Source organism: Ctenocephalides felis, unplaced genomic scaffold, assembly GCF_003426905.1.
Source record: "Ctenocephalides felis isolate EL2017-DRISC unplaced genomic scaffold, ASM342690v1 CF-g0.4_SCAFFOLD_00845, whole genome shotgun sequence".
NCBI lineage: Eukaryota > Metazoa > Arthropoda > Insecta > Siphonaptera > Pulicidae > Ctenocephalides > Ctenocephalides felis.
The window spans coordinates 15,415,448-15,441,859 of NW_020536999.1; the positions used below are offsets into that span (position 1 = coordinate 15,415,448).

Consider the following 26,412-nt stretch of genomic DNA (forward strand, 5'->3'; position numbering starts at 1 on the left):
AAAAACTATTTAAGATATTGATTTAAAATTTTAAAATTTAATTTAAAATATAGAAAAATTGAAAATTCGAAATTGAAATGTTCAGAAACCTTCAAAACGTGATGATATGCAAAAATTTTTAATTTCGATTTTTTGCGATTACTACAACTTGGCCTATGTAGGTTAAAAAATATTTACACTATTTTTTCTTTTTTTTAGGTCTACTGTAGACACGCAAGACACAAAGCCAAAGCTGACAGCAGCAAGTATTATGAGAAAACAGAAACGTCTTAGCGAAATTTTATCGAAATCTACTGCTGTGGAAAAAGAATATGTCAAAAGAAATTCACATCCTAAGACTGATGTCGAAATGGCTAATAATATGATCGATCGTCTTACAACTCGCGAGAGAGTTAAGTATCCAGGTGAGAAACATATTTTATTACCATTTTATTATATCTAGAACAAAATTAGCCTTTCAGGACAATCATCACACATGTATGTAAGGTAAAAGTTTCTTCTGAGAACAAACAGACAACCAATGGGTTGCTAATATTTTTTTGTTTTTAGGAATTACGTAACAACATAACAATAGATCATATAATAGTTCTGTTTGTTTATAAAAATATAAAAAACCTTTTGATTTTTATTATTATTGCAGGTGGTCATGATGTGGAGTCTCCGCTTCATGTTCCTCATAAAAACCTTCTGCAAATTATTGATCGCAAAATTAAAATAGATGAACCACTGGTAAATAAAATATTTTTATTATTTCTAACTACATAAATAACTTAATAATTTAGTTAAATATTACTTTGCACTTATTTATAATATTATGATATTTTATTGTCGGCTCACTAGTCTGGTGAAAATCTATTTAGGTACAACTGTATTTTTTTTTGTTAAACAATGTCAGTTACAGAAATAATTTTATTAAATATTAAGTGCGACTTGATTATATTTCATTCATTGCATTAGCCACATATTTTGTAAAGTTTATTTGTGTGTTATAATATTTTTTATAATATTCTATGATTTTTTTTCCACAGACAGGTTTTGATTACCATCAACGAATGATATCAACTAAGCGTCCACTTCTTCGGAAAGAGCAACCAGGTTTTAATATAAATATATTTGACAAACCATATATTTTAGTATTTTTAAATAATAATTAGTTACTGAAACTACAGTCGGTTTTAATAAATCTACAGGTTTTTTTATAAATTTTAGAATGCAATCTTTTTTGCATTTTCAATCAAATTTAAAGGCATATTTATCAAGTCCTGTTTTTATTTTGATGCTTTTGTAAAGAAAACATATAAAGTATTATACATCGTTAGGAAGATCTTAAAATTCTTAGTTTTTTTTTTCATATATCGCAACTTTGAATTCACCACGGTGTGGCCTACAGACAAGTTGCAATTGAAAAATTTAAGGAAAACTGGAAAATCTCGAGAAAATTATATGAACACACCTAACCATTTATATATCATTTTATTCGTAATTTTTTTCTGCATCTTTCGTACGAATAAAGTTTTTTCATATCTTTTACGGTTTAGCTTGTAGAGAGCAATCTATGTAAATATTCATTTGTTGAAATGCAAAGTGCGGTTAGGTACTAGCAATTATCCACACTATTCGATATTTCTTTAATTTTAGTGTATAAAAATAATAATAGTATAATTTTATAATATTGGAAATTTGTTTAAAGTTAAAAAAAACACATTATGATAAATGTAATCAAATTTACATATATTTATTATTAACAGTCATATTATATTATTTTTCATAAATAATTATAATCATGTAATTATTTTTAGTACTGAAATCTCCTCTGAAGAAACACAAACCGAAACATGACCATCATCATGATCCTGGACGGAAAATTTTAAGTAAGATCAATTGTAATATTTGTGCATATTTAATAATATTATATTATTTTTAGTTCTGAGGGTAGGAAATAATATGGTGTAACCGTTTCTAAAAAAAAGAGTTGATTAAAGGTCAAATTTTGGCTCATATACATTTTTCTAAACTTAGGGTCAAACGATTCAGAATGGGTATGAAATAATAAGGTGCAACCGTTACTGAAAAAAAGAATTGATAAAAGGTCAAATTTTGGCTGACATATTTATTTTTTAAATTTGGGGTCAAATGATTCAGAATTGAAACGTGAAGATTACAAGAAATTAGTAAATCAGATTTTTAGGGTGAGCAATAATAAAGTGTAACCGTTTCTGAAAAAAAAAATGGCGAAAGGTCTAATTTTGGCTTATATACTTTTTTCTCAATTTGGGGTCAAACGGCTCAGAATGAATTGAAACGTGGAGATAACATAAAATTAGTAAATAAGATTTTAAGGGTAAGAAATAATAAGGTATAATTGTTTCTGAAAAAAATGGCATAAGGTCAAATTTTAGCTCACATACTTTTTTTCTAAATTTGGGGTCAAACATCTCAGAATGACTTGAAACGTGGAGATAGCATGAAATTAGTAAATCAGACTATTAGGGAAAGAAATAATAAAGTGTAACCGTTTCTGAAAAAAAGAATTGGCGAAAGGTCAAATTTAAGCTCGTACTTTTTTCTAAATTTGGGGTCAAACGATTCAGAATGTTTCGAAACTTTGAAAAAACATTAAATTGGTGAATCCGGTTTTTAGGGTAAGAAATAATAAGGTGTAACTGTTTCTGAAAAAAAGAATTGGCGAAAGGTCAAATTTTGGCTCATATACTTCAGAATGACGTGAACCCCTGAAAAAACATGAATTTGGTAAATCAGATTTATCATGAACTTCTAATGACGTTAAATGTACAATATAGCAAATTAAATGATTTTTAGAGAAGTACTTGAAATTTGCAAGTACTGAAATGATATAAAATTTTATCAAAATAAATTCATGTTTATTGATGTTCTTAGAATACTTTAAAACTGACTAACGTAATTGTTATTTTGACAAAAATATTATCAGTGTTTATTGATTAGATAATAATCTTAAATCGATTATGATAATGTTTTCATATAGACCACGTGAAAGGAAATTGGTTTTTTAACTGGTATGATTTTGTAATTTGATTAAGATACGATTAAAAAGTTGATTGATTTGTACACATTACTTACATAATGGAATTTTTTTAGATGCACTTTGCTTTGATATGTTTAATATCTAATGCTTGTTTATTAATATTTTTATTTTTATCTTAATTACAGTTAAAAAACACAAGCCACCTGATATTCCTGATCACATGGAACTTTTGCAGAGAATGAAGAAAAAAACTGATGATAGTTTTGTTTATCTAGGATATGCAGTTCCGAAGTCGTCTGAGTTTTTTGATCCTTATTGTTTCAGGTGATAATTTAAAAAATTACTTGAAAGTATTAGGATTTATGGCCAAACTTGATTTCAAGCAGTATGATATCAGATTTCCACTTAAGGATTTAAAATTCTAGTAAAAATGGCCTTGTGTGGGCTGCAACATATTAATTCTCAAAAGAACATTTTCATTACAACTAATGATTGAATTTGATTTGCAGAGAAGTTACATATCAGGAGACCGATGGTGTTAATATAACAACAGCCTCAAGACATGGAATAACACAATTTGCAAGATACGAAGCCCTATTTACTCCTCTCGAAAAATGGGAGGAAAATTATGTGCGATTTAAAAAAGTCTCCACGGTAAATAATTTTTTGTTTCATTACTCAATAAGTAATTGTAAAGTTACCTTTTATATATATATATATTTCTATTATCAATCTATTTTGTCAACAGATTCCAACTTTTTACAAGTTTCGTCTGTGGAAAGGGTTCCATGTTTGGAAAACTGGTTTGTCATGGAGGAAATATAAAGGAGCGCAGGCAGCCTTACAAAATTCTTTATATATTCTCGATGTACATTTAGCAAAAGCGATTCTTGCTTTAAGAAAACGATTATTCAATCTTACAAATGACTCTTTTGTGGACATGACTTATATAGAAAATATTCCTTTTTTCTACTTCATCGAGGATCAGGTGAAAAACGATTTACAAATTTTATGAAATTTATTAGATTCGATCCATTACAATATCAATATGTACAAAATCATTACATGGTCCAAAATTTTTTTTAGTTAAATTCAACTAATTGTTTTCTTTTTTTTCTAGTTAGGAAAATTCGAGTACATAAGCAATGAGCTGGTCACTATTCGTGAAGATTCCATGACTCTTGTAGACGAAGCCATGCACGCGTCCTTACTAGCTCGTGGTTTTTACACCGACGATAGAAATTTTGCACCAGCTTCTGACACCAATTTAAAGAAAAGAAGAAAACATAAAACCTCCGGAGAAGGCCAAGTCATGAGTTTTACGCAACGTGCAAATAAAAGAAAATATTGTGGAAGATTAGCAAGGTAATAAAAATTTGTTGAAATTTGGTCTACATAAAACTAAAAAAATTCCACTGTAGATTTCTAGGATACGTTGACTATTTCATGATATCCATGATGTACCATCTGATGTTTTGGTCATTTCGCACAATGGTGATCGCATTTGAGGAACAAATGGCATTAGGTCCTAGTACTGAAGCCTTGGAAGGAAATAGCCCAGATGCAGTTCTTGAGAAGAAACGTCTGTCTAAATCGCCACAAGTTTGTACTTGATAAATCGATATTAAACTAGTTGGTATTGGTATTTTGCCTTGAGACAAGTTTCATGAACTTCCCGAAATGTGTAAATAATCGACTTAATCAAAAAAATAAATTAATTTATGAGTGATTAAAAGTATTCCGAGTGAAATTAATTACACATCATTGAAAACGAACGAACACGTTAACCCGGTCGGAGTATTTTCTAAAAGAAAAATTTTCAAAAATCAATAATTTTAATTAATCAATAATTATAATTGAACTAGTCGTAGGACTTTAATGGTTTACTACGTTCAAGACCAAGTTCACTATCGTTATACCAACTAAATCATCTAAAAGTTCCATAAAAATCGGCCCAAATATTTTTTCAACATTTAATTTATTTTATTTAATTTAGTTAATTTCAAGAAAACGGCTCGGTAGATTTTCACCTAAAACTAATCAGTACCATTCCCAACTAATATCTTTCGAACAGTTTTTGATTTTTTAAAATCGGTTCGGTAGTATGAGCTTAAATGTGGACAAAAGGTTTAACACTTTTTTCCAAATTACAAAGAAACGTCTCGGCCGATCGTCGCACAAAACTGAGAAACAATAATCCTCATCGAGATACATCAAATGCTTTTTTAAATATCTGAAATCGGTTCAGGCGTTTTTGAGCAAACGTCGATGAAAGTTCTAATTTTGACAAATGCCAAAAAAACCATACTAATTTTTGCAAACTTTGTCGAATTTTTAAAGCTAAACCAGTTGTCGTTATATTTTAGTATGATCTAGAAGACTATGGTATCTAATCTACCGTCAAAAAAATAATCATAAAAATCGTCGAATTTTTTTTTAAAAAAAAACTTTATTACAAGAAAACGGCCCGGCCGATCTCTACCAAAAACTAATCAGCACGATTCCCAACCAATCTTTCGAACGGTTTTTGAATTTTCAAAATCGATTCAGAATTGCGGGATAAAACGTAGACGAAATTTTTTTCACTTTTATAAAGAAACGGCATGGCCGATCGTCGCACAAAACTGACAAACTATAGTCCTCATCGAGATACATCGAGTGGCTTTTAAATTTTTGAAATCGGTCCAGCCGTTTTCGAGAAAACGTTGATTTACGGCAAAAAATCTGTTCACATACACGCACACACACACGTACTTTTTCCAAATTTGGTCTCATTCGATTCAGAATGGCTTGAAACGTCGAGAAAACATAAAATTAGCAATTCGGATTTTTGATGATAACATAAACTTCTCCTTCGGGAAGTTAAAAAATATATCTTGGCACACTAAATTGCAGTTTTTATAAAATATATTAAACATGCATTACAAACTTCCCGAAGGAGAAATATTTTATTCTTTTCAGAATCCAATGTTTGTATTCTTCATCAACATCACTGAAGATGAAATTTGCTTAGATCCCCGAAAAACAATTGTCATGTCCACGTTCTGTGAACTTATAGAAATGTGGGAAGGATCAGTTTTCAAGTTCAAACCACTTTTATCAGATCCATTCTATCTTCCTTTCACAGAGTAAGTAGTTTATTTTTAAAATATTTTAAAAATTTACCATCAATCATTTATCACTTTCAGGCCGACTATTTTAGGCAAAAAACAGGAAAGAGTATATGGTCGTGCACCAGATGTGAAGGAAATTTTACAGAGTGAGGATACTTACCAAAATTTGAGAGGACAGTTTTTTAAATTATTGGACATGAGTTTTAATAATACTTTCAAATATCTTGAGAGATTCGAAGATATGCGGTTACAGTACAAGGAAGATCTTACAATTGATCGTGATGAATTAAAACAGTGCAGAGGTATGATGGAAAAGTTTAGAAATTTTGGTTCAAATGTGTCCATATTTTTTAGCATTTAACTCTATTTTTATTTTAGATTTGAAAGAACATCGGCGAATAATGGAACGTCTCAAGAAAACAATAGACTTTGTTCAAAGAATACTTCCTGCTCAACATTTAGGATTATTTCTTCTGAAGCAAAATCGAATGAGGGATACAATTTTGCCAGTTCCCATGAGTATTTTGACGGAGGAAACCTACACTTTGCCTTTGTAAGTTAAAAAAAATTAAACTAGTGGAGGGGGGGCATGGAATTGTGTCTTAAGGCAAATTGCTGGAACTTCCCGTACCGTAATTAAACATTCGAGGAATGAAAATAATCAATAATTGTTTTGAATAATTTCAAGTAGATTATTTATAACATACTGTAAACTTATAAGTGTTTTTTAAATTGGGCGACGAGCGTATTTTTGGAACAATTTATGTGTACGTTTACAGGAGTACTTTTTTTTTAAATTAGATTTTTTTGATAATTTAGAAATTTGTTGATAATTTAGAAATTTTTTCAAAATTTTGAAATTTTTTTAGAATATTTTGAGAGTTTGCAAATTTTTGAAAATATTCGATTTTTTTTTGAAATTATTGAAATATTCTCAAATTTTTATAAGAAATCATTTTTTTCTAAATTTCTCAAAATTTAGTTTTTTTCTGAAAATGATGAAAAATTTTGAAAATTTGAATTTTTTGAAACTTTGAATTTTTTGAAACTTTGAATTTTTTTGATTTTTTTTTTAATTTTCAGAATTATTACATTTTTTGTGAATGCATTTTTTGCACATCGTCTACTGAAGCAAAATGTTTTTTGAATTAATCTAATCGGATGATCTGTTCTCTCAAAAACTGTATGAACCGAATGATTTTTCAATTTTATGAATCGGTTATTCCATATTATCGAAAATGTCGAGGACATTTGTTTAAACCATAAAAATAAACTTCAAAATTAAAAATCTTGGTACGGAACCCAAAAAAATTCATACAAAATGTGTACACAATATCAAAATCTCTATAAAATATCTGATAATGTGATGTACATATGTCCAAAAAACATTGTTGACCGCCAAATAACATTTTTTAAGTTATTTTTATTGAGAGTCTATAATCGCTGGACCTGCCTTCCCAAAAATTTTACCAGTTGTTCATTTCGTCAATATATATATATAAGTAAAATGTTTTTTGAATTATTAAAATCGGTTGATCGGTGTTCCCGAAATCGTCGACGAAAATTTGTATCCGCACACACACACATACATCAATGTTTTCTAAGGTATGCCAAAATATTCTGAAACCTTTGAAACGTAAAGATATTTAAAAATTTTCATTTTCCATTTTTTTGCGATTACTATAACTTGCCCTACTGGAAGTTAAAAAGTAGACTTTATACCCTAATTTATGTCTAATTAATTTAGGATTGCAAACGAGTATTCTGAAAACATAATGCAAGGATGCATGGATTTGTCATACGAATTGGATAAGATTCCTGAAGAAACCCATGACTTTGTCCAATATCTTAATTGCCTTGATGGAGCAACTGCCAAATGTGAAGAATTAGAAAAAATGATGGATTACACTGTTGAACTCTATGGCATCATGAAGGATTTAGATGTTGCTTTGGATGAAGAACTTGAAAACAGATTCACTCAATCAAGAAGGGAATTAGGTAATTTTATATAAATTTTTATAATATAAATATTATTTAACAACTTTTTATATTTGTTTAGAGTTTGTTAAAAGTATGATCACCCTCAAGAATGAAAGTCGTGAACAGTTGACAGAAATGTTTAATACATCTGTCGGTCAAGATATAAAAGCTCTTATAGGAGAATTGGACCAAATCCAGCTTTTGGCACTGCAGCCTTGGCTTATTGAAAGGGATACAAATCCACAAGATGTCAGAGACTTTTTGGAAAAATTGCAGACCGATATGGAGAAACTCCAACAACAAGCTGTTGATATCAAAAACTACCAGAAAGCATTTAAGGTAAGTTGTAATTGAATTATTCAACCATCATTTATTATATGGATCTATAATACGGTTTTAGGTGGAAATCTTCAGATTTGATCAGCTGGATGATGTTGCTTTAGCAATAAAATTAAGGATACTTCTCTGGGATAGTTTGGAGGCTTGGAATGCAATGATGGATAAATGGTACAATTGTGATTTTGACGAACTTGATTCCGAAGAAATAAGTGTGGAAACGATTAAGATGTTGAAAAACGTGACTCAATTGGAGAAAGGTCTGCCTTCTAATAAATTGGTGCCTGTTTTGAAATATGAAGTAGAGACTTTTAAGGAAAAGTTGCCTGTGATTGGATATTTGAGAAATCCGAATTTGAAAACGGTAAACAGTTTACATTTTCTATACTTTATAATTTTTATTTATTATTAATTTTTACTATTTAGCGTCACTGGCTGAGCATAGAAACAATTTTGGAGCGCAAATTTCCACCAGAAGAGTTACTCACCTTGCGCATGTTAGATGATGCCGGTTGTTTTGAAAAACCTGATGAACTTATGGAAATATCAGGACAAGCCAGTTCAGAGGCTGGTTTGGAAATGCTATTGAAAAAGGTTGAGAATGCTTGGAAAGAGACAGAATTGTCTGTTGTGCCTCATAAAGACAGCAAGGATGTATTTATTCTGGCAGGTTTGGACGAGGTAACGATAAAAATATTATTTTAAATAATTTATTTTGCATTTGGAAGTTTTACCTAAATTTTGTTGTCTTTCAGCTTCAACTAATTATAGACGAAAGCAACATAAATATCAACACAATTGCTGCTTCTAGACATGTAGGACCCATAAAACCAAGAGTAGATGAGTGGATGCGTGCTTTGGATCTATTTTCTAGAACCTTAGACGAGTGGTACACATGCCAACAAAGTTGGCTTTACCTGGAGGCTATATTTTCGGCCCCTGATATTCAAAGACAATTACCGAAGGAAGCTAAGTTGTTCATTATAGTTGACAAGTCGTGGAAAGAAATTATGAGAAGAACTCAAAAGGTGTTATCAAATATTCTATGGGTAAACGATAAAATATATAATAAATGGCATATTGATTTTAGACACCTTTGGCAATGCCAGCGATGACCAGTCCAGGTGTTTTGGAAACTTTTAAGAAAAATAATCAATTGCTGGATATCATTACTAGATGTTTAGAAGCATACTTAGAGGTAATCTTATTAACTTTGATATCTTTCTAGTACCCTGATTTTTTTTTAAATTCTGTTATTTTTCAGGTGAAACGTGTAGCATTCCCGAGGTTCTACTTTTTATCCAATGACGAATTATTGGAAATTCTTGCTCAAACCAAGAATCCTCACGCTGTTCAACCACATTTGCGTAAATGCTTTGATGCAATTGCAAAATTGGAGTTTGGTTCGAAAGCAGCAGAAGAAGGAGAAGATCCTGCAGCAGCAGCTCAAGTTTTGACCACTGATATCATTGCTATGATATCACCAGAAGAAGAACGAGTACCACTTGGAAAGGTAAACATAAGAAATAGTTGCACACTTACACAATTTGCAAATATACAGGGTAACAATGACCAAATGTTGATTTGGACTCATGAACTTGACTACAAGTTGCACATTTATGTGTATTTTAATTGATATACTGTGATGATGATATAGGGACTGAAAGCTAGAGGAAGTGTCGAGGATTGGCTTGGTAAGGTGGAAGAATTTATGTTTGCAAGTTTGAAACGCAGAATGAAGGCAGCCTATATTGATTATGATGCCAGGGAAAGAATGGAGTGGCTAACGATGCATCCGAATCAGGTGAAAATAATTAATTTTTGCTTTAATCAAAATTTTATATTTAATATTGAACTATCTTTCATAAATATTAGTTTTTCTCATCTTGTGCAGATTGTGTTGATAGTATCCCAAACAATGTGGGCTAGACACGTCCACAGAGTTTTAGAATCTACTGGAGATAGAGTTAAATTAATGCAATTATTCGAACAAACAAATATTGATCAATTAACATCTATGGCAGCACTTGCTAGAACAGACATATCCAAGTTATTAAGAAAAATTCTGTGTGCCCTCATCACCATTGATGTACATGCCAGAGATAATATATCAAACATGGTGAAGCATAGAGTGGCATCAGCGTAAGTATTATTGGATCAAATTATTCTTCATGCTCAAATATGCTGAAAATATTTTTTATTTCCTAGAAATGATTTCGAATGGCTCAAAATGATGCGCTATTACTGGTTAACTCAAACGGAGACCATTGAAGCCAGAATGTCCAGTGCTTGCCTTCCATACAGTTATGAATATTTGGGTGCAGGTGGTGTACTTGTGATAACACCTTTGACTGATCGATGTTATTTATGTCTGATGGGAGCCCTACAGATGGATTTAGGTGGAGCACCTGCTGGACCAGCTGGAACTGGAAAAACTGAGACTACTAAAGATTTGGCTAAGGCTTTGGCGGTTCAGTGCGTTGTTTTCAACTGTTCTGAGGGTAAACATAAATCCATAAATATAGATTAGATGTTAAATAGTATAGTCTATTCACCAAGTTCTATATATATTTTTAAGGATTGGATTACAAAATGATGGGACGTTTCTTCAGTGGTTTAGCACAGTCAGGAGCATGGTGCTGTTTTGATGAATTCAATCGAATTGATATAGAAGTATTGTCTGTAATTGCTCAACAACTTGTTACCATAAGAAATGCAAAAAGTAGCTGGTGTGACCAGATTTATGTTTGAAGGAAGGGAGATTAAGTTGGTTCGATCTTGTGCTGCTTTCATCACCATGAACCCAGGATATGCAGGAAGAACGGAGTTGCCGGATAATTTAAAAGTAAATATATAAATATTAGTATTTGTTATTTGTTTTCTCATATAACAATTATTTTACCATATATTGATTAAAGAATGATCTGTTTTTAATTTAGGCCTTGTTCCGTCCAATGGCTATGATGGTTCCTGACTACGCCTTGATTGCAGAAGTTATATTGTATTCTGAAGGATTTGAAGCCTCGAAACCCCTAGCACAAAAAATGGTGCAAATGTACAAATTGTGCAGTGAGCAGCTTTCAATACAAGACCATTATGATTTTGGTATGAGAGCAGTCAAGAGTGTGTTAGTAAGTTTTTGGATAGAGATTCGAACTGGGCTTTGTGCAATTTGACTTCTAAATACAATTATTTTTATTACAATTAATAGGTAATGGCAGGTGCATTAAAGAGAGCCAATCCCGACCAAAGAGAGGATGTCACCTTAATTTGCGCTCTGAGAGATACCAATTTACCAAAATTCTTGGCTGATGATGCAGAGTTGTTCAAAGGAATTTTGAGCGATCTGTTCCCTGGTTTAGAATTGCCGGTGCAGGAACACGGAAGTCTCTTCAAAGCAATAGGTAACAAAATTAAAGTTAAAGTCTATTATTTCACTAAACATATTTTTCTATCTTATCAATAACTATTTGAATTTAAATTTTAGTCGAAGTGTTGACTGAAAATGGTTTCCAACCAGAAGAATGTATCATTCTGAAAATAATCCAATTGCATGAAACTATGGTAGTACGTTGGGGTGTTATGCTTGTTGGACCTACAGGTAAATTCACAGAAAAAAGAGTAATAGTGAAAAACATAATGTCTATCTTAAATTCTACAGCACTGATTATGAGAACTACTTTTTGATGAAAATAAAACTTTTAATTTTTTCTGCTGCAGATTGAGTATTTTTTATTTATTAATATTAGGTGGTGGCAAAACGACAGTTCTGCATGCTTTGGGAAATGCTCTTACAAGATTATATGATTGGGAAGAACCAGATCCATATTACAGACCTGTTAATAAATTTACGATGAATCCAAAAGCTATACACATCTCAGAGTTGTATGGTGAAGTCAATTCTATGACTCTGGAGTGGAAAGATGGGCTCATGGGTAAGTAGGCTCAACAATAAATTAAATTATAAATTTAGTCTGTACCAATACATTAATCAATTACATGGATATAAGATATTTATTTAGCTATGTTGGATAGGAATTGCTGTCCGACAAGCTTGTTCCAGCACTGAAGAAGCTCATCAATGGATCATTAACGATGGTCCAGTAGATGCAGTATGGATTGAAAATCTGAACACCGTTTTGGACGATAATAAAATGTTGTGTTTGGCAAACTCTGAAAGAATAAAATTAACGCCTTGGGTCCACATGGTGTTTGAAGTTATGGATTTGTCTCAGGTAAACCAGATATTACTTCAAGTGATGCAATATTTTGATATAAACAATTTTATGTAGGCATCTCCAGCTACAGTCTCGAGATGTGGAATGGTTTATATAGATCCTGAAAATCTTGGATGGCTACCTTATGTTAAGTCTTGGTCACAAAGATTGCCATCAAACGCTCTTCTGCCTGAGCATATGAAATTTTTGATGGGGCTCTTCACAAAGTTCTTGCCTCCGATAATGCAGTATGTGAGAAAACATGGCGCGTATTCAATTCATCAGGTTAAAACAAATTTTGCTGTATTAAATTTTATACAGATAGTTTTAATAAGTCTTATTTTTTCAGGTTGATATCAGCAAAATCACAATGTTATGTTCTCTCATCGAGACTTTGCTAAAGCAAGCAGGACCTGGTCAAGGTCTGGGAGTAGCTGCTGGAGACAAATCTAAGGCTAGGACTTATGTCTGCCAAATTTTTATTTGGGCAGCTTTGTGGTCAGTTGGTGGTAATCTGCTACAAGATTCACGAGAAAAGCTGCAAGACCTTGTGAAGGAAACATTCCAAGCTGTACCGGAAGCATAGTTAGTTCTATAATAATGAAAAACTAATTGATTTTTGTTTTACTTATTGCCTTTTTAGTCTACCTCCTGATGTTGATCTTTGGACAGTTTTCATGGATCCCAAAATCCGCAAATTATGCGACTGGGATTTAATAGTAGACGAGTTTGAGTATAATGCTGAGGTAAAGTTTTTCGAAATGCTTGTGCCCACAATAGATACTGCCAGATTTGGACATGTTGCTGCACTTTTGTTAGAAGCCAGAAGGCCCGTAATGTTTACTGGGGATACTGGAGTAGGGAAATCAGTTATTGCTCGAGAGGTAAATACAAAAACAGATTAGTAGTCAAGCCAAAATTTAGCTACCACTTTTCTTGTAACTTTGACTTAGGTTTTTATTATTATTTAATTTTTATTATTTTTAGGTTTTAAACAAATTGAATGAAGAATCTAATGCCATACCAGCTATATTGAATTTCTCAGCTCAGACGAGCAGTTTTCGTACCCAAGAAATGTTGGAACTCAGGATGGAGAAAAGAAGAAGGACGCAAATTGGAGCACCCATTGGAAAATATGTTATAATTTTTGTGGACGATGTAAACATGCCTAAGTTGGAAATATACGGTGCTCAACCACCCATAGAATTACTCAGGTTTGATAATTTATAAATTATATATATATATATATATATATATATATATATATAGAATATTGAATATATATATAATATAGAATAGTTTGGACCCAGAAAGTTAGATTTTTGAAATAAGTAAATTATATGGAAGCACTCTTTCACCTAACTGGCTTCAATTTTCTTAGGCAAATTCTGGACTTTGGCGGTTTGTACGATCGTGAAAAAATGTTTTGGAAAGATATCGTTGATGTGGTGATATCTTGCGCATGTGCTCCTCCTGGTGGTGGAAGAAATCCATTGACTCCTCGATTTGTCCGACATTTTAGTATGCTGCTGATTCCTCCTCCTCAAGAAATTTCCCTAAAAGTCATTTTTTACGTGAGTGATGAAATTATATAAAAATAATTATTAAAAGCAATTTTGGTTTGACAAAAACTATTAAATTATAAATATTGATTTTATCATGTTTTTTTTTTCTTCTAGTCCATTCTGAAAGGATTCTTCGCAGACTTCACAGTACCCATAAGAGAATTAGCAGAGCCTCTGGTTGCAGCTGCAGTCGTCATATACGAACGCATAGCAGAAGAATTGTTGCCTACCCCTGCAAAATCTCATTATGTATTCAATTTGAGAGATTTATCGAAATGCGTTCAGGGAATTTTACAAGCCAATAGCGATACTATACGAGATCAGCCTCAGATGAATCGATTGTTCTACCATGAATGTTTAAGGGTAATTATAAGAAATAATAAGAAGTTAAAGAAGTAACAGTCTATTATTGAGCTCTTATATATTTTATATTTATTTCAGGTTTTCCATGACCGTCTAATAAATGATGAAGATAAAACTTATTTCCATAGTTTGATGCGCGAAGTTTGTACTCGGTTTTTGGATACTCCAGTTTTGAAACCTGGAGAACTTTTGCTTTATGGAGACTTTATGTATCCTGGCAAGGCTAGAGAGGAGAGGATTTATGAAGAAATTACGAATCTGGATAAATTGCGGAATATATTGACAGTACGTACTTATAAAATAGTTTTTGTAACTTTTCAACCACTTAAGTAAAAATTTGGTAAGGTTTCTAACTTTTGAGAGTGATGAAAACTGCTGATGCTTTTTTACTAGGGTTTATATAAAAACCGACATTTCACAAAACCGGTTTTCGAATTTCAATTTTACAAAAAAAAAACGGTTTTAGCCGGTTTTCAAATTTTATATAGAAAATAATTTTTTGCTCGAATATTCTGTAATTGTAATGTTATTTAGAGCAGTATTTCACTGAATTTATTTATTGTTCAATTTTATGACAGTAAGCAAAATTATTTTAATTTTAATTAGTAGAACTAAAAAATAATAGTTTATCTTGATTAAATAACTTTGAAAATAATTATTCGTTATTCATGCATCATTTTCAATAAAAGAATGAAAATATTTTTATGATAGTGAAAGGAAAGTTTTCGAATAAATAAAATATTACATTTTTAAATAAAAAACATTCTTTAAATTAATATTAGATACATGTTGATACATACTTGTTAATATAAATTTTGAGTTTAAAAACAATTAAGCTAAACTCGGGTATTGTCTGTTCGAAGCAATTTTAATTAATTAATTCTGAACATTTTACCTGTTTTTTTGTTTATAAAAATATGATTTAAAAAAACTGAGAACATCTATCGAATTGCTACTCAGACGTGTCACAAAATTTTCTGAAATAGAAAATACTTTCATACTTGCGACCAAATTATGCTTAATTGTTTTAAAAGCTTGATATAATAATTCTAAGTGTTTTGTTTTTTTATTTGTGGCTTCTAGGATTCAAAACTCTTTTTCTTAAGTTTGAGTAGATTAAGTTACTTCTTTGAGAAGAAGTCACACTGATTTTATATTAAATTACTATATACACTGGTATAAAAATGTAAATTAGTATATACAAAACCTTTCTGGGAACCATTGCAGACTGATAAGATATCAAATGCTATTGAACCGATATGATTTCAAGAATCAAAACGCATTCTATATCTGTTATATTTGGCTATATTTGCCATTTTGCATTTATACAGTGAAAACCTACTTTTTTCACTAAAAAAACGGTTTTCGAATTCAATAATTTTTGCCAAAAAAACGGTTTTTGAAATCCGACAAACCCTATTTTTTACCTAATAATGTCAATAAAACCAAATTAATATATTTAGTACATTTATTAATTTTCATTCAGGATTTCATGGACGATTACAACATCGTCTACTGTAAGGACGTCCACATCGACTTCTTCATCGACGCGATCGAGCACACTCTGCGACTGACCCGCCTCCTACGGGCAGAGCGCGGCAACGGCCTGATGGTCGGAGTCAGCGGCATGGGCAGGCAGACGCTGACCAGGCTGGCTTCGCACGTCAACGGATACAAGTGAGTCGAAAGAAATTGGTAGATTAATTTTTTAACGTCCCAAAGTTTGTTTTTGCAAAATATTCCGATTTGCTAACTTTATGTTTTCTCGACGTTTCAAGTCATTCTGAATCGAATGAGACCAAATATAGAAAAAGTAAAATCAATAAGAAGAATCTTTCAGACTTATATACATCGAAAATATACATTTATTTTTTTACAGGTGTATGCAAATTGAATTGACCCGAGGATACGATCACAGTTCCTTCCAGGAAGATTTGCGTGCCTTGTATTGGAAAGCTGGTGCTGTTGATGAACCTACGGTGTTTTTGTTTACTGATACGCAGATTGTAAAAGAAGAATTTTTAGAAGATATTAACAATATACTAAATTCAGGTAAAATAGTTATTTATAATTTGATTAATATTTTTAACTTCCCGTAGGGTAAGTTAAAGTAATCGCAAAAAAATCGAAAATGAAAATTTTTGCATATCTTCACGTTTCAGAGGTTTCTAAACATTTTGGCATACTTTAGAAAAAATTGATGTGCATGTGTGTGTATTTGGGTTCGGATACAAGTTTTCGTCGACGATTTCGACAAACACAATTCAATCGATTTGAATGATTAAAAAAATATTCGATTTCTATTGATAAGGAGCGGTTTTGGAGATACAAAAAAATGTAAAAAAATGATATTTGGCGGTTTAAAACGACCATTGGACACGTGCACGTCACATTGTTAGATATAATAGAGATTTAAAAAATGAGTACAAGTTTTGTTACAATTTTTTTGGGTGTAGTACCAAGATTTTTAATTGTTAAAGTTCACTTATGCGGTTCAACAAATTTCAAAAATATACAAAATTTCATACTTTAGATTTTAAATTTACAATTCAGTTTAAAAATGTTTATATTTCATATCCGTTATTGTAATCGTAAGAAATATATCCTCAGATGGATTCATTCGGAATCTCTTTTTAATGTAAACATTTCTAAGTGTTTTGAGGGATAAGATCGTCACTGTATATTATGAGAAAAAATTATTAGCAGAGAAAAAAAGAAAAAATATGTTTTATTTCAATCGATTTGTTCAATCGATAAGTTGTGGGAAGGGTAAGTAAAACCTTTGTAGATATTTAAGGCTTGTTAAGAAAATTGCAAAAAACATTTATTCGATCGGCACAACTGGAGATAATTAATTTACCGCAGAGGATGTTCATAGGAGTTGAGCAATAAATCCATATTTCAATCGTAAATATTTACGTAAAAAAAATTTTTCAGCAAAATCCTGAAATACGTATCAAATGATTTTATGTATAATATCTGTAAAAAAAAATTCAGACAATTTTAAAATGTCAAGGTTTGGTTGGTGTGCGGTGTGTAAAAAAATTACCTATATATATTAATTATAATTATCTCTTTGAAAATATTTAAGACAATTGTTTTTAATCATTGATTTATATTTATTGATTATTAGTTTTTTTTTGCTCGAATACTTAATTCTGGTACGGAAAATTTCAACAATTTGCCTTAAGGCACGATGCCATGCACCACTAGTTGCAACTCAAATAGCAATGTTTGTGGATTTCTGACCCAATATGTATGGTGAAAAATATAATTATGGTACATCTCGAGAAATAAAGATTTCTCCTGCGAAAGAAGTTCTATATCGCAAATAATTGTCAGTTATAAATGTCAGTTTATCGAAAATGACATTCAATTACTAGGTGAGGTTCCCAACTTATTCGAAGCCGACGAGTACGAAAAGGTGATCATAGCTTGCAGAGATGCAACGGTCAAAACTGGTGTCGATGCCACCAGAGACGCAATTTACAATTTCTTCATCCAACGTGTCAGGGCCAATTTGCATTTGGTCATTTGTATGAGTCCCGTGGGTGATGCCTTCAGGTATAAAAAATAATATTTATTACAACCATTGTTTTTTAATATTTATTTGTTTTCAGGCGGAGATGTCGTATGTTCCCATCGCTGGTGAATTGCTGTACTATAGATTGGTATATTGCATGGCCTGAAGATGCTCTTTTATCTGTTGCCCATAGGCAATTGAAATATTTAGAAGATGAGGAGTTGATCAATAAATTGTCAGAGATTTGTGTCATAATACATAAGGTAATTTTTTAAAGAAATATGTGGCGTATTACTATTTATTATAATAGAAATAATCAATATACAAAATAACCACATTTTTCAGTCTGTTGAATACAACTCAGAAAAGTTTTATGAAGAAACTAGAAGGCGGTACTATACAACACCCAGTAGTTATTTAGAATTGCTTACACTTTATGGAACTTTACTTGGTAATTAAATATTTTTTTATTATTTAGTTATTTTATAATTTATTTGTTAATAAATATATTGATTACTTCTATATTTTATTTTTATAGGCAAGCGAACTGAGAAAATTCGTTACAAACGCGATCGTATCGCGACTGGTTTAAGAAAAATCAACGAAACCAACGAAATAGTTTCCACCATGGAAGAAGAATTGCATCTTTTGGAGCCACAACTTGCAGAAAAATCTGTTCTTTTGGCAGAACTAATGAAGCAATTGGCGGTTGAACAAGCTAAAGGCGAAAAAGTGCGAGTGGTTGTGCGGAAAGACGAATCGGCAGCTCAGGTAATAATTGTAACAAATATAAGGGTTATTCTGTGACTGGTCCATTTTTTATGAAGTTCACGAATAATATTATTTTATTTCTCTCAGGAAAAAGCAGCAGAAACACAACTGATTGCCGACGACGCTCAGGCTGACCTGGATACTGCAATGCCGGCGCTCTTAGCAGCAGAAGAAGCCTTGAAATCTTTAAATAAAAATGATATCAACGAATTGAGAGTATTCGTAAAACCTCCAGAACTTGTGCAAGTTGTTATGGAAGCCGTTTGTATTCTATTAAATCAAAAGTTAGTAGATTCTCAGAAGTAAAGCTAATTTTTAACTTCCCGTAGGGTAGTTATAGTATTTGGCCAAAAATCGAAAATGAAAATTTTTGCATATCTTCACGTTTTGAAGGTTTCTGAACATTTTGACATACCTCAGAAAAAATTGATGTGTGTGTGTGTATTTTGTGTCCGCATTTTTTCGTTCACGTTTTCGGGCGCACGGAGTAACCGATTTGAATGGTTCAAAAACCAAGTTCGATATTTCATTCTTTAGCAATAAATAGAAAATTCGGCACGTTTTTTTGGTTTTTGTCAAATAACTCAAAAATTTCATATGGAACCACCATTTTTCAGTTGAATACGGTAAAATTAGATAAAATTTACTACATTTTCATAAAAGTTTTGAACAAAACGGTTGTGAATTCGATATTTCATCCTTTATCCTTTCATATATTTCATCCTTTAGCAATAAATAGAAAACTTGGGATATTTTTTGGTTTTTTGTACAATAACTCAAAAATTTCATATGAAACCACCCCTTTTCTGTTAGATAGGGTGAAACTAGATAAAATTTACTATATTTTCTTGAGAATACTGTTATACATTCCGAAATAGAAAATTCGGGTCATTTTTCTTGTTTTTTCGATTCCTATTGATAGGGAGATGTGCTGATAACTTTTTGGCAAAGGCAGGTTCAGCCATTTCAAAGACACAGAGCTAAATGCACAAAAAATGGCAGTTTTTGAGAGAACTAAGCGTCTGGTTTGAATGATTCAAAGAACTTTCCGCTTGATTTAACAAAATAATTGCTTTTGGAAAAAAAAATTGTTTCAAATTTTTTTTTCAAAAAAAAATTTTTTCTTGTGTATCAAAAATAATTCAGATTCTAATTTTAATTCTGGCTAAAGTTCTGAAGCTCACTTAAATACTTTAAACAAATAATTTTAACATTCCAATTCAGTTTATATAATTCTTTTAAATATTAGACAACGTTACAGTATTTATAATAATCTATTTGAGAACATTTAATATTCCTCGATCATTTCGTTACGGTACGGTAAGTACCAGCAATTTGTCTTAAGGCACGATGCCATACAACACTAGTTCAATATACAAATTATAAGAAATATTGGACAATTAGGAAAAACTTATTCATTTTAAAAATAATGTTATTATAAACTAATAAATTGATTTTTACCCTCAGGCCGGATTGGGCGACAGCAAAATTCATTTTAGGCGACACTCACTTCTTGGAAAGACTACAAGAATATGACAAGAATCATATTTCAGAAAAGACGTTGACAAAACTGAAGCCATACATACTGAATAAAGATTTTAAACCTGAAATTGTCATAAAAGTATCAAAGGTATAGTAACAGTTGGAATACTTAATTTACTTGTGGTACCAGATTTACTAAAAAAATCAATAGCACTTTATTTTAAAAAAAATAGTCTGGTTAAAGTCTTCTAATCTAAAAATTCTATTTATTATATGTTTTAGTTGATTTTTATTAACCATTCACAGGTCTAAATATTTCTGCTAATTATCCATTTTTTGTTATAAAATATTTATTATGCATTGTTTTTTTAAGGTGGCAAAATCTATTTGCATGTGGGTGCGTGCTATTGATCAATATGCCAAAGTTTATAAAATAGTAGAACCAAAGATGATGAAATTGAATGCTGCTGAAACTGAACTGAACCAGGTTATGGCTATTCTTAGAGAGAAGCAACAGCAACTTGCCGAAGTTGAAGCTTATATTAAAGGTAATACATTATTAAATTGTTGAACAGTTGGTTCACAATGTATGGTTCTACATATAGTTTGTCCACCATGTTTTTAATTTTAATTTTTTTTCCAGGTTTGGAAGATCAACTGGACGAGAGCCTCCGCGCCCAACAAGCTTTAGAAGCAAACATTGAACTATGTGCCAATAGGCTATCCCGTGCCGGTAGATTGACCTCCGCCTTGGCTGATGAAGAAGTACGTTGGGCTCAAAGTGTTGAAATTTTAGGCCGTGAAATTTGGGCCTTGCCTGGAAATATTTTAGTAGCTTCAGCATGTGTGGCATATTTGGGCGCATTCAGTTCTGCTTATCGGGACAACATGGTTAAAATCTGGTCGGACAAAACCAGAGCTCTGAATGTACCATCTTCACCAGAATTTGAGTAAGATGACGACATTTTATAAAGCTCAACTTGTTATAAGAATTTGTGATATTTAAAAAATTATTTTCAGTCTTATAGAAGTGTTGGGAGATCCATACGATATCAGAATGTGGAACATGTATGGTTTACCTAGAGATCTTATGTCTACTGAGAATGCAATAATGTTGACTTCTGCAAGTCGTTGGCCTTTGTTAATTGATCCACAAGAACAGGTAAATATAATAACAATCACGATTGTACAACGATTATGACTACCTTTTTTGCTACTTGCAAGGCTAATAGATGGATTCGTAATATGGAGAAGGCAAATAATTTAAAAGTGATCAAGTTAACTGATCCTAATCTTTTGAGAATTATGGAAGCAGCTATTCGAACTGGCGCTCCTGTATTGATTGAAGAAATTGGGGAATTTTTGGATCCGACACTCAGTCCTATATTAAATAGACAAATATTTGTACAGGTAATTAATATTATATTTTATTTAAAAAATCTATTATTTAAAATTCTTGGTTTCTACTTAGAAACCCGTTGAAGACCTTGGATATTTCTATTATATTTCATACGACATAAATGTTATTTTTAGAGTGGCAGAGTTCTGATAAGACTTGGTGATAGTGATGTCGACTACGATAGAAAATTCAAATTATATATGACTACCAAGTTGTCCAATCCTCACTATTTACCAGAAGTTTGCATTGTGGTAAGTACTATTAGACATTGATTTTATTTCATTATGATCAACTTCTACACATGTATCATTTATCCTATCAGGTGACTTTGATAAACTTTAATGTGACTCCTACTGGATTAGAAGATCAATTATTGGCAGATGTGGTGCGTTTGGAACGTCCTGATTTGGAACAACAAAGATCAGAATTGATCATTCGAATAAATGCTGACAAACAACAATTGCAAAATCTGGAAGATCGAGTGTTGACATTGTTGTTTACATCAGGAGGTTGTCTTTTGGATGATGAAGCGCTGGTGGAGACTTTGAATGAGAGCAAGGTAATAATTATAATTTCTAAATAAAGTCTTCAATAGTAAGATTATTGGAGAATATATTATATAAGTTTAATGGTGACCTTTTGGTTTACTCATTTTTGTTATTTCAAGGAAACTTCTGCTATAATTGCGGCAAGATTGATAGAAACCGAAGCTACTGAAATAAAAATTTCTACAGCCCGAGAAAAATATCGTCCTTTGGCTGCACGTGGTTCTATTTTATACTTTGTGGTTGCACAACTGGGTGATGTTGACCCTATGTACCAGTTTTCTTTAAAATATTTTAATCAGGTCAGTGGTAAAGATCTTTGGTCATTATTGACTATGCTAACTTGAGGCAGGCTTTTATTTGAAATACATTTTAAATCGATTCAGAAAAATTTAGTATGGATTTAAATAGCTAAAGATTTATTTTTGTTTTTAGATATTTAATAATGTCATAGAAATTACTCCGAAAGTTGATGATTTGGAGCAAAGATTACAAACTCTTATGGATGCAGAAATTTTGGCAATGTACATCAATGTATCCAGAGGACTATTTGAAAGACATAAGGTATTTAAACGTTTTTGTCAATCTATACTCAACAAATTCAATCATTGTCCTTAAATCCTTAGATCATGTTCAGCTTCTTACTAACCGTGGCAGTACAAAGACAACTTGGTTTTGTAAAATCGGAATGGTACGACTTTTTGTTACGTGGCAGTGTTGGTACATCAGCAGTTCCTTCAAAAAAACCGGAAGTTCCAGCTTTGACCGATGCCATCTGGTTGAATGCTCATCATATAGAACTAACGTTCCCATTCTTTGCAAACGTTGTCAGAGATGTATTGAACAATATTGAGATCGAACTTGGAGACTTTTATCATGTAAATAATAGCAAAGCAGTATAATTGTAGTTCTTATGCTAATAACATTTTTAATTAAATTTTTACTATAGGTCATAAGCATACCCGGAGGAACTGGAAAAGCAAGTTACACGAACTGGACTGATATTCTGGATAATTTCCAAAAATTAATGTTGGTACGAGCTCTTCAAGAAGAAAAATTAGTTTTTGCAATAACTTCTTATGTCAGAGTTACTCTTGGTGCTGTTTTTACAGAAAGTCCTACTGTATCTTTGCAAAGTTTGTAAGTGGATATAATGGAATGTGTGAATTAGGGCTATTATTTTTTACTACTGTTAACAATTGTTTTTTATTGCTGTTACTACTGTTATTAACTTAATGATTGTTTCATATCTAGGTATTCCGACATGAACAGTGTCACTCCTTTGGTTTTTGTCCTGAGTGCTGGATCTGATCCGATGGCCCAATTGCAAAGATTTGCTGTTGAACTCAATATGAAAGACAGTCTTGAAAGTATATCTTTAGGTCAAGGACAAGGACCTGTTGCTGAAGCCTTGTTGGATAGAGGCAGAGTCGAAGGATTGTGGATTTTTTTGCAGGTAAAATGAATACTTACAAAGGATACTTCAAACACAATTTATTAATATGAATCAAGAATATTGTTATTCAGTAACTATATTCAGCATCCATCTTCTCCTTTCAGAATTGCCATTTAGCGACATCGTGGATGCCAGCTTTAGAAAAAATTGTGCGAGATTTAGCTCTGGGTGTGGGTCCACCGGTGCACCCTAATTTCCGACTTTATTTGAGCTCAATGCCGGCAAAGACTTTTCCTGTGAGCGTTTTGCAGAATTCTGTAAAAGTCACCAATGAGCCCCCGAAAGGAGTCCGAGCCAATGTGAAGCGAGCTTTGACAGAAATGACTGAGGAATATTTTGAAGAAAATCGTAAGTAGAATGATAGAATAATATTATATACAAGAAACAGAAATGTTAGAAACTTGCTTGGAATTTTAGCTTTGGAACAAAAGTGGCGATCCATGGTTTTTGGATTAGTACTCTTCCATGCAATAATATTGGAAAGAAGGAAGTTCGGGCCTTTGGGTTGGAATATTACATACGAATTCAACGACAGTGATAGAGAATGTGCCTTGACGACTCTTCAAATGTTTTGCTCCCAGGCTGAACCTGGAGTTGTGCCCTGGGACGCTTTGGAGTACATAACAGGAGAGATTACTTATGGAGGTGACAAACAACAAACCTATCCAAAAATTGCATCAAATTTTTACATCAATCTTTCTTTTTTAGGTCGCGTGACAGATGCTTGGGATCAACGTTGTCTGAAAGTAATACTAAAACAATTCTTTTCACCTCCGACGATTGTGCCAAAATATAAATATTCGGAATCCGGAATATATTACTGTCCTCAGTACACAAAACTGGAAGAATTTAGAGAGTTTGCCAATCAGTTGCCTTATGTTGAGCCTCCGGAAGTTTTTGGCATGCACGAAAATGCCAACATAGCATACCAGGTAACAAAACAACTTAAGGGAAAACTAATTTAATAATATTTATATTTTTTTTAAACTTTTATCTTTTTTTAATAGATCAAAGAAACACAAGCAATGCTGATGACACTACTGGAAGGACAACCTATTAAAGCAGGAGCTGGTGCAGGAGCGACAGACGATTTTGTCTATAGTAAGGCCCAGGAAGTTATGGATAGAATATTGCCAAAAGTTGGAGAAGCACGTCCGCACTTTAGTTTATATGTGGTAAATTAAATAAGATCATTTTTATATAATTGTGCATACGTTTTCCTAAAACCTGAGAATATCGATATTTATGTTCATGATCAAGTTCTACCCAAAAAATATCATATTTATATATATATTTCTATTAAAATTTGGTGTTTTATATTCCTAGCGTGATAAAAAAGGCAGAGTTCCATCGTTGACCACTGTGTTGATGCAAGAAGTCGACAGATTTAATAAACTTTTGAATCTAATTCATTCAAGTTTGAGTAATCTTCAGAAGGCAATTAAGGTTTGTTTATACATTTATAATGTTACTAGCAAACCCGACGAACTCCGTTTCGCCACCAAATGATTTCGTGAGATGAAGAAATTTTTTGTTTGTTTTATATTTGAAAAGGAAAAATTTGATTTTATTACACAACGGTAATGAATTTATTTCGATTACAAAAATGAAGTGTTTTTTAGTTGAACTTCTCTAATTGTAAGTAAATATAAGTGAATCCGCAAATTATCCGTTTCATTGAAGTGCTCTTTGGTAAACCACATTTTTTGTTTTTTGGTCTGTCGTTAACACAAACAAAGCGGATAGTTTCCCAACTCGTGAACAGGCAACGTATAACTGCCCATGTAAAAAACAATAATTTTCTAAATTATCTATTTGAAATTTATCCCGCAAACACTAAGCGATTGGCCTTGCGATTTGTTATTTCGAACGCAAGGTGAACTGGAAATTGCAATCGTTTGAAGTCAAACGGAAGACCAGTCGGAATCATTGGTATGTCACCAAATCTCCAGCAATTTTTGGTTGAATGATGAAATTCAGTGCGTGTACATCTGATAATTCTCACTTATGTCATTACTCGAATTTTTAATTAAGGTGCATGAAGTTCCAGCAATTTGCATTAAGGCACGATGCCATGCACTATTTTTTTAGCTATAAACCTTGCGGAGCCCGAGACCTTTCCAACGAATGCAAAATTGTCGAAATCGGTTGTGCGTTCTGGAGTTATATCGTCAGGAAGGAAATCCTGACTTATTTTAATATATGTAGATATTTCCAGATTCATATAATAATTATATTTTAGGGTTTTGTGGTCATGTCAGAAGTTCTGAAGGACTTTATGCTGCATTTATTCAACAACTTGATTCCACAACTCTGGATGGCAAAATCTTATCCTCCTTAAAAACTCTTGGAAGCTATGTGCGTGATTTGGAATTGCGACTGGATATGATGAGGTATAATTTCATATTTGCATTGCTGTTGTAGTATATATATTTTTTTTATTTTAGTATTGGTTTTCAGTGGTGCCCCAAACAGTTTTTGGCTATCAGGTTTCTTTTTCCCGCAAGGTTTTATGACAGGTGCTTTACAAACTCATGCCCGAAAACACAGTTTGCCAAATCGACAAACTAATATTCGATTTCAAAGTTATGCCAAATATTTGTGGAACAAGAAAATGTTTATATAGCACACAAACACGGAGAAGGAGATGTAAGCTCA

At 32.0% G+C, this 26,412-nt stretch overlaps 1 protein-coding gene across 1 annotated transcript in view; it reads left to right on the forward strand.

Annotated features, from left to right (window-relative positions):
• The window catches only part of LOC113372629 (dynein heavy chain 6, axonemal-like), a 37,147-nt gene extending 10,754 nt beyond the window's left edge, over window positions 1–26,393 (forward strand). The window contains 25 exon segments of the mRNA XM_026612990.1: window positions 17,962–18,142; window positions 18,199–18,364; window positions 18,447–18,552; window positions 18,640–18,872; window positions 18,960–19,156; window positions 20,340–20,502; window positions 20,728–20,902; window positions 20,998–21,304; window positions 21,375–21,516; window positions 21,579–21,764; window positions 21,888–22,004; window positions 22,076–22,312; window positions 22,421–22,607; window positions 22,753–22,862; window positions 22,925–23,176; window positions 23,248–23,438; window positions 23,553–23,754; window positions 23,859–24,102; window positions 24,172–24,399; window positions 24,463–24,686; window positions 24,762–24,929; window positions 25,081–25,200; window positions 25,997–26,087; window positions 26,090–26,177; window positions 26,215–26,393. Of these exon segments, the coding sequence (XP_026468775.1) occupies window positions 17,962–18,142; window positions 18,199–18,364; window positions 18,447–18,552; window positions 18,640–18,872; window positions 18,960–19,156; window positions 20,340–20,502; window positions 20,728–20,902; window positions 20,998–21,304; window positions 21,375–21,516; window positions 21,579–21,764; window positions 21,888–22,004; window positions 22,076–22,312; window positions 22,421–22,607; window positions 22,753–22,862; window positions 22,925–23,176; window positions 23,248–23,438; window positions 23,553–23,754; window positions 23,859–24,102; window positions 24,172–24,399; window positions 24,463–24,686; window positions 24,762–24,929; window positions 25,081–25,200; window positions 25,997–26,087; window positions 26,090–26,177; window positions 26,215–26,380 (4,481 nt within the window). The 3' untranslated portion in view covers window positions 26,381–26,393.
• Window positions 26,394–26,412: the final 19 nt, after the last annotated feature.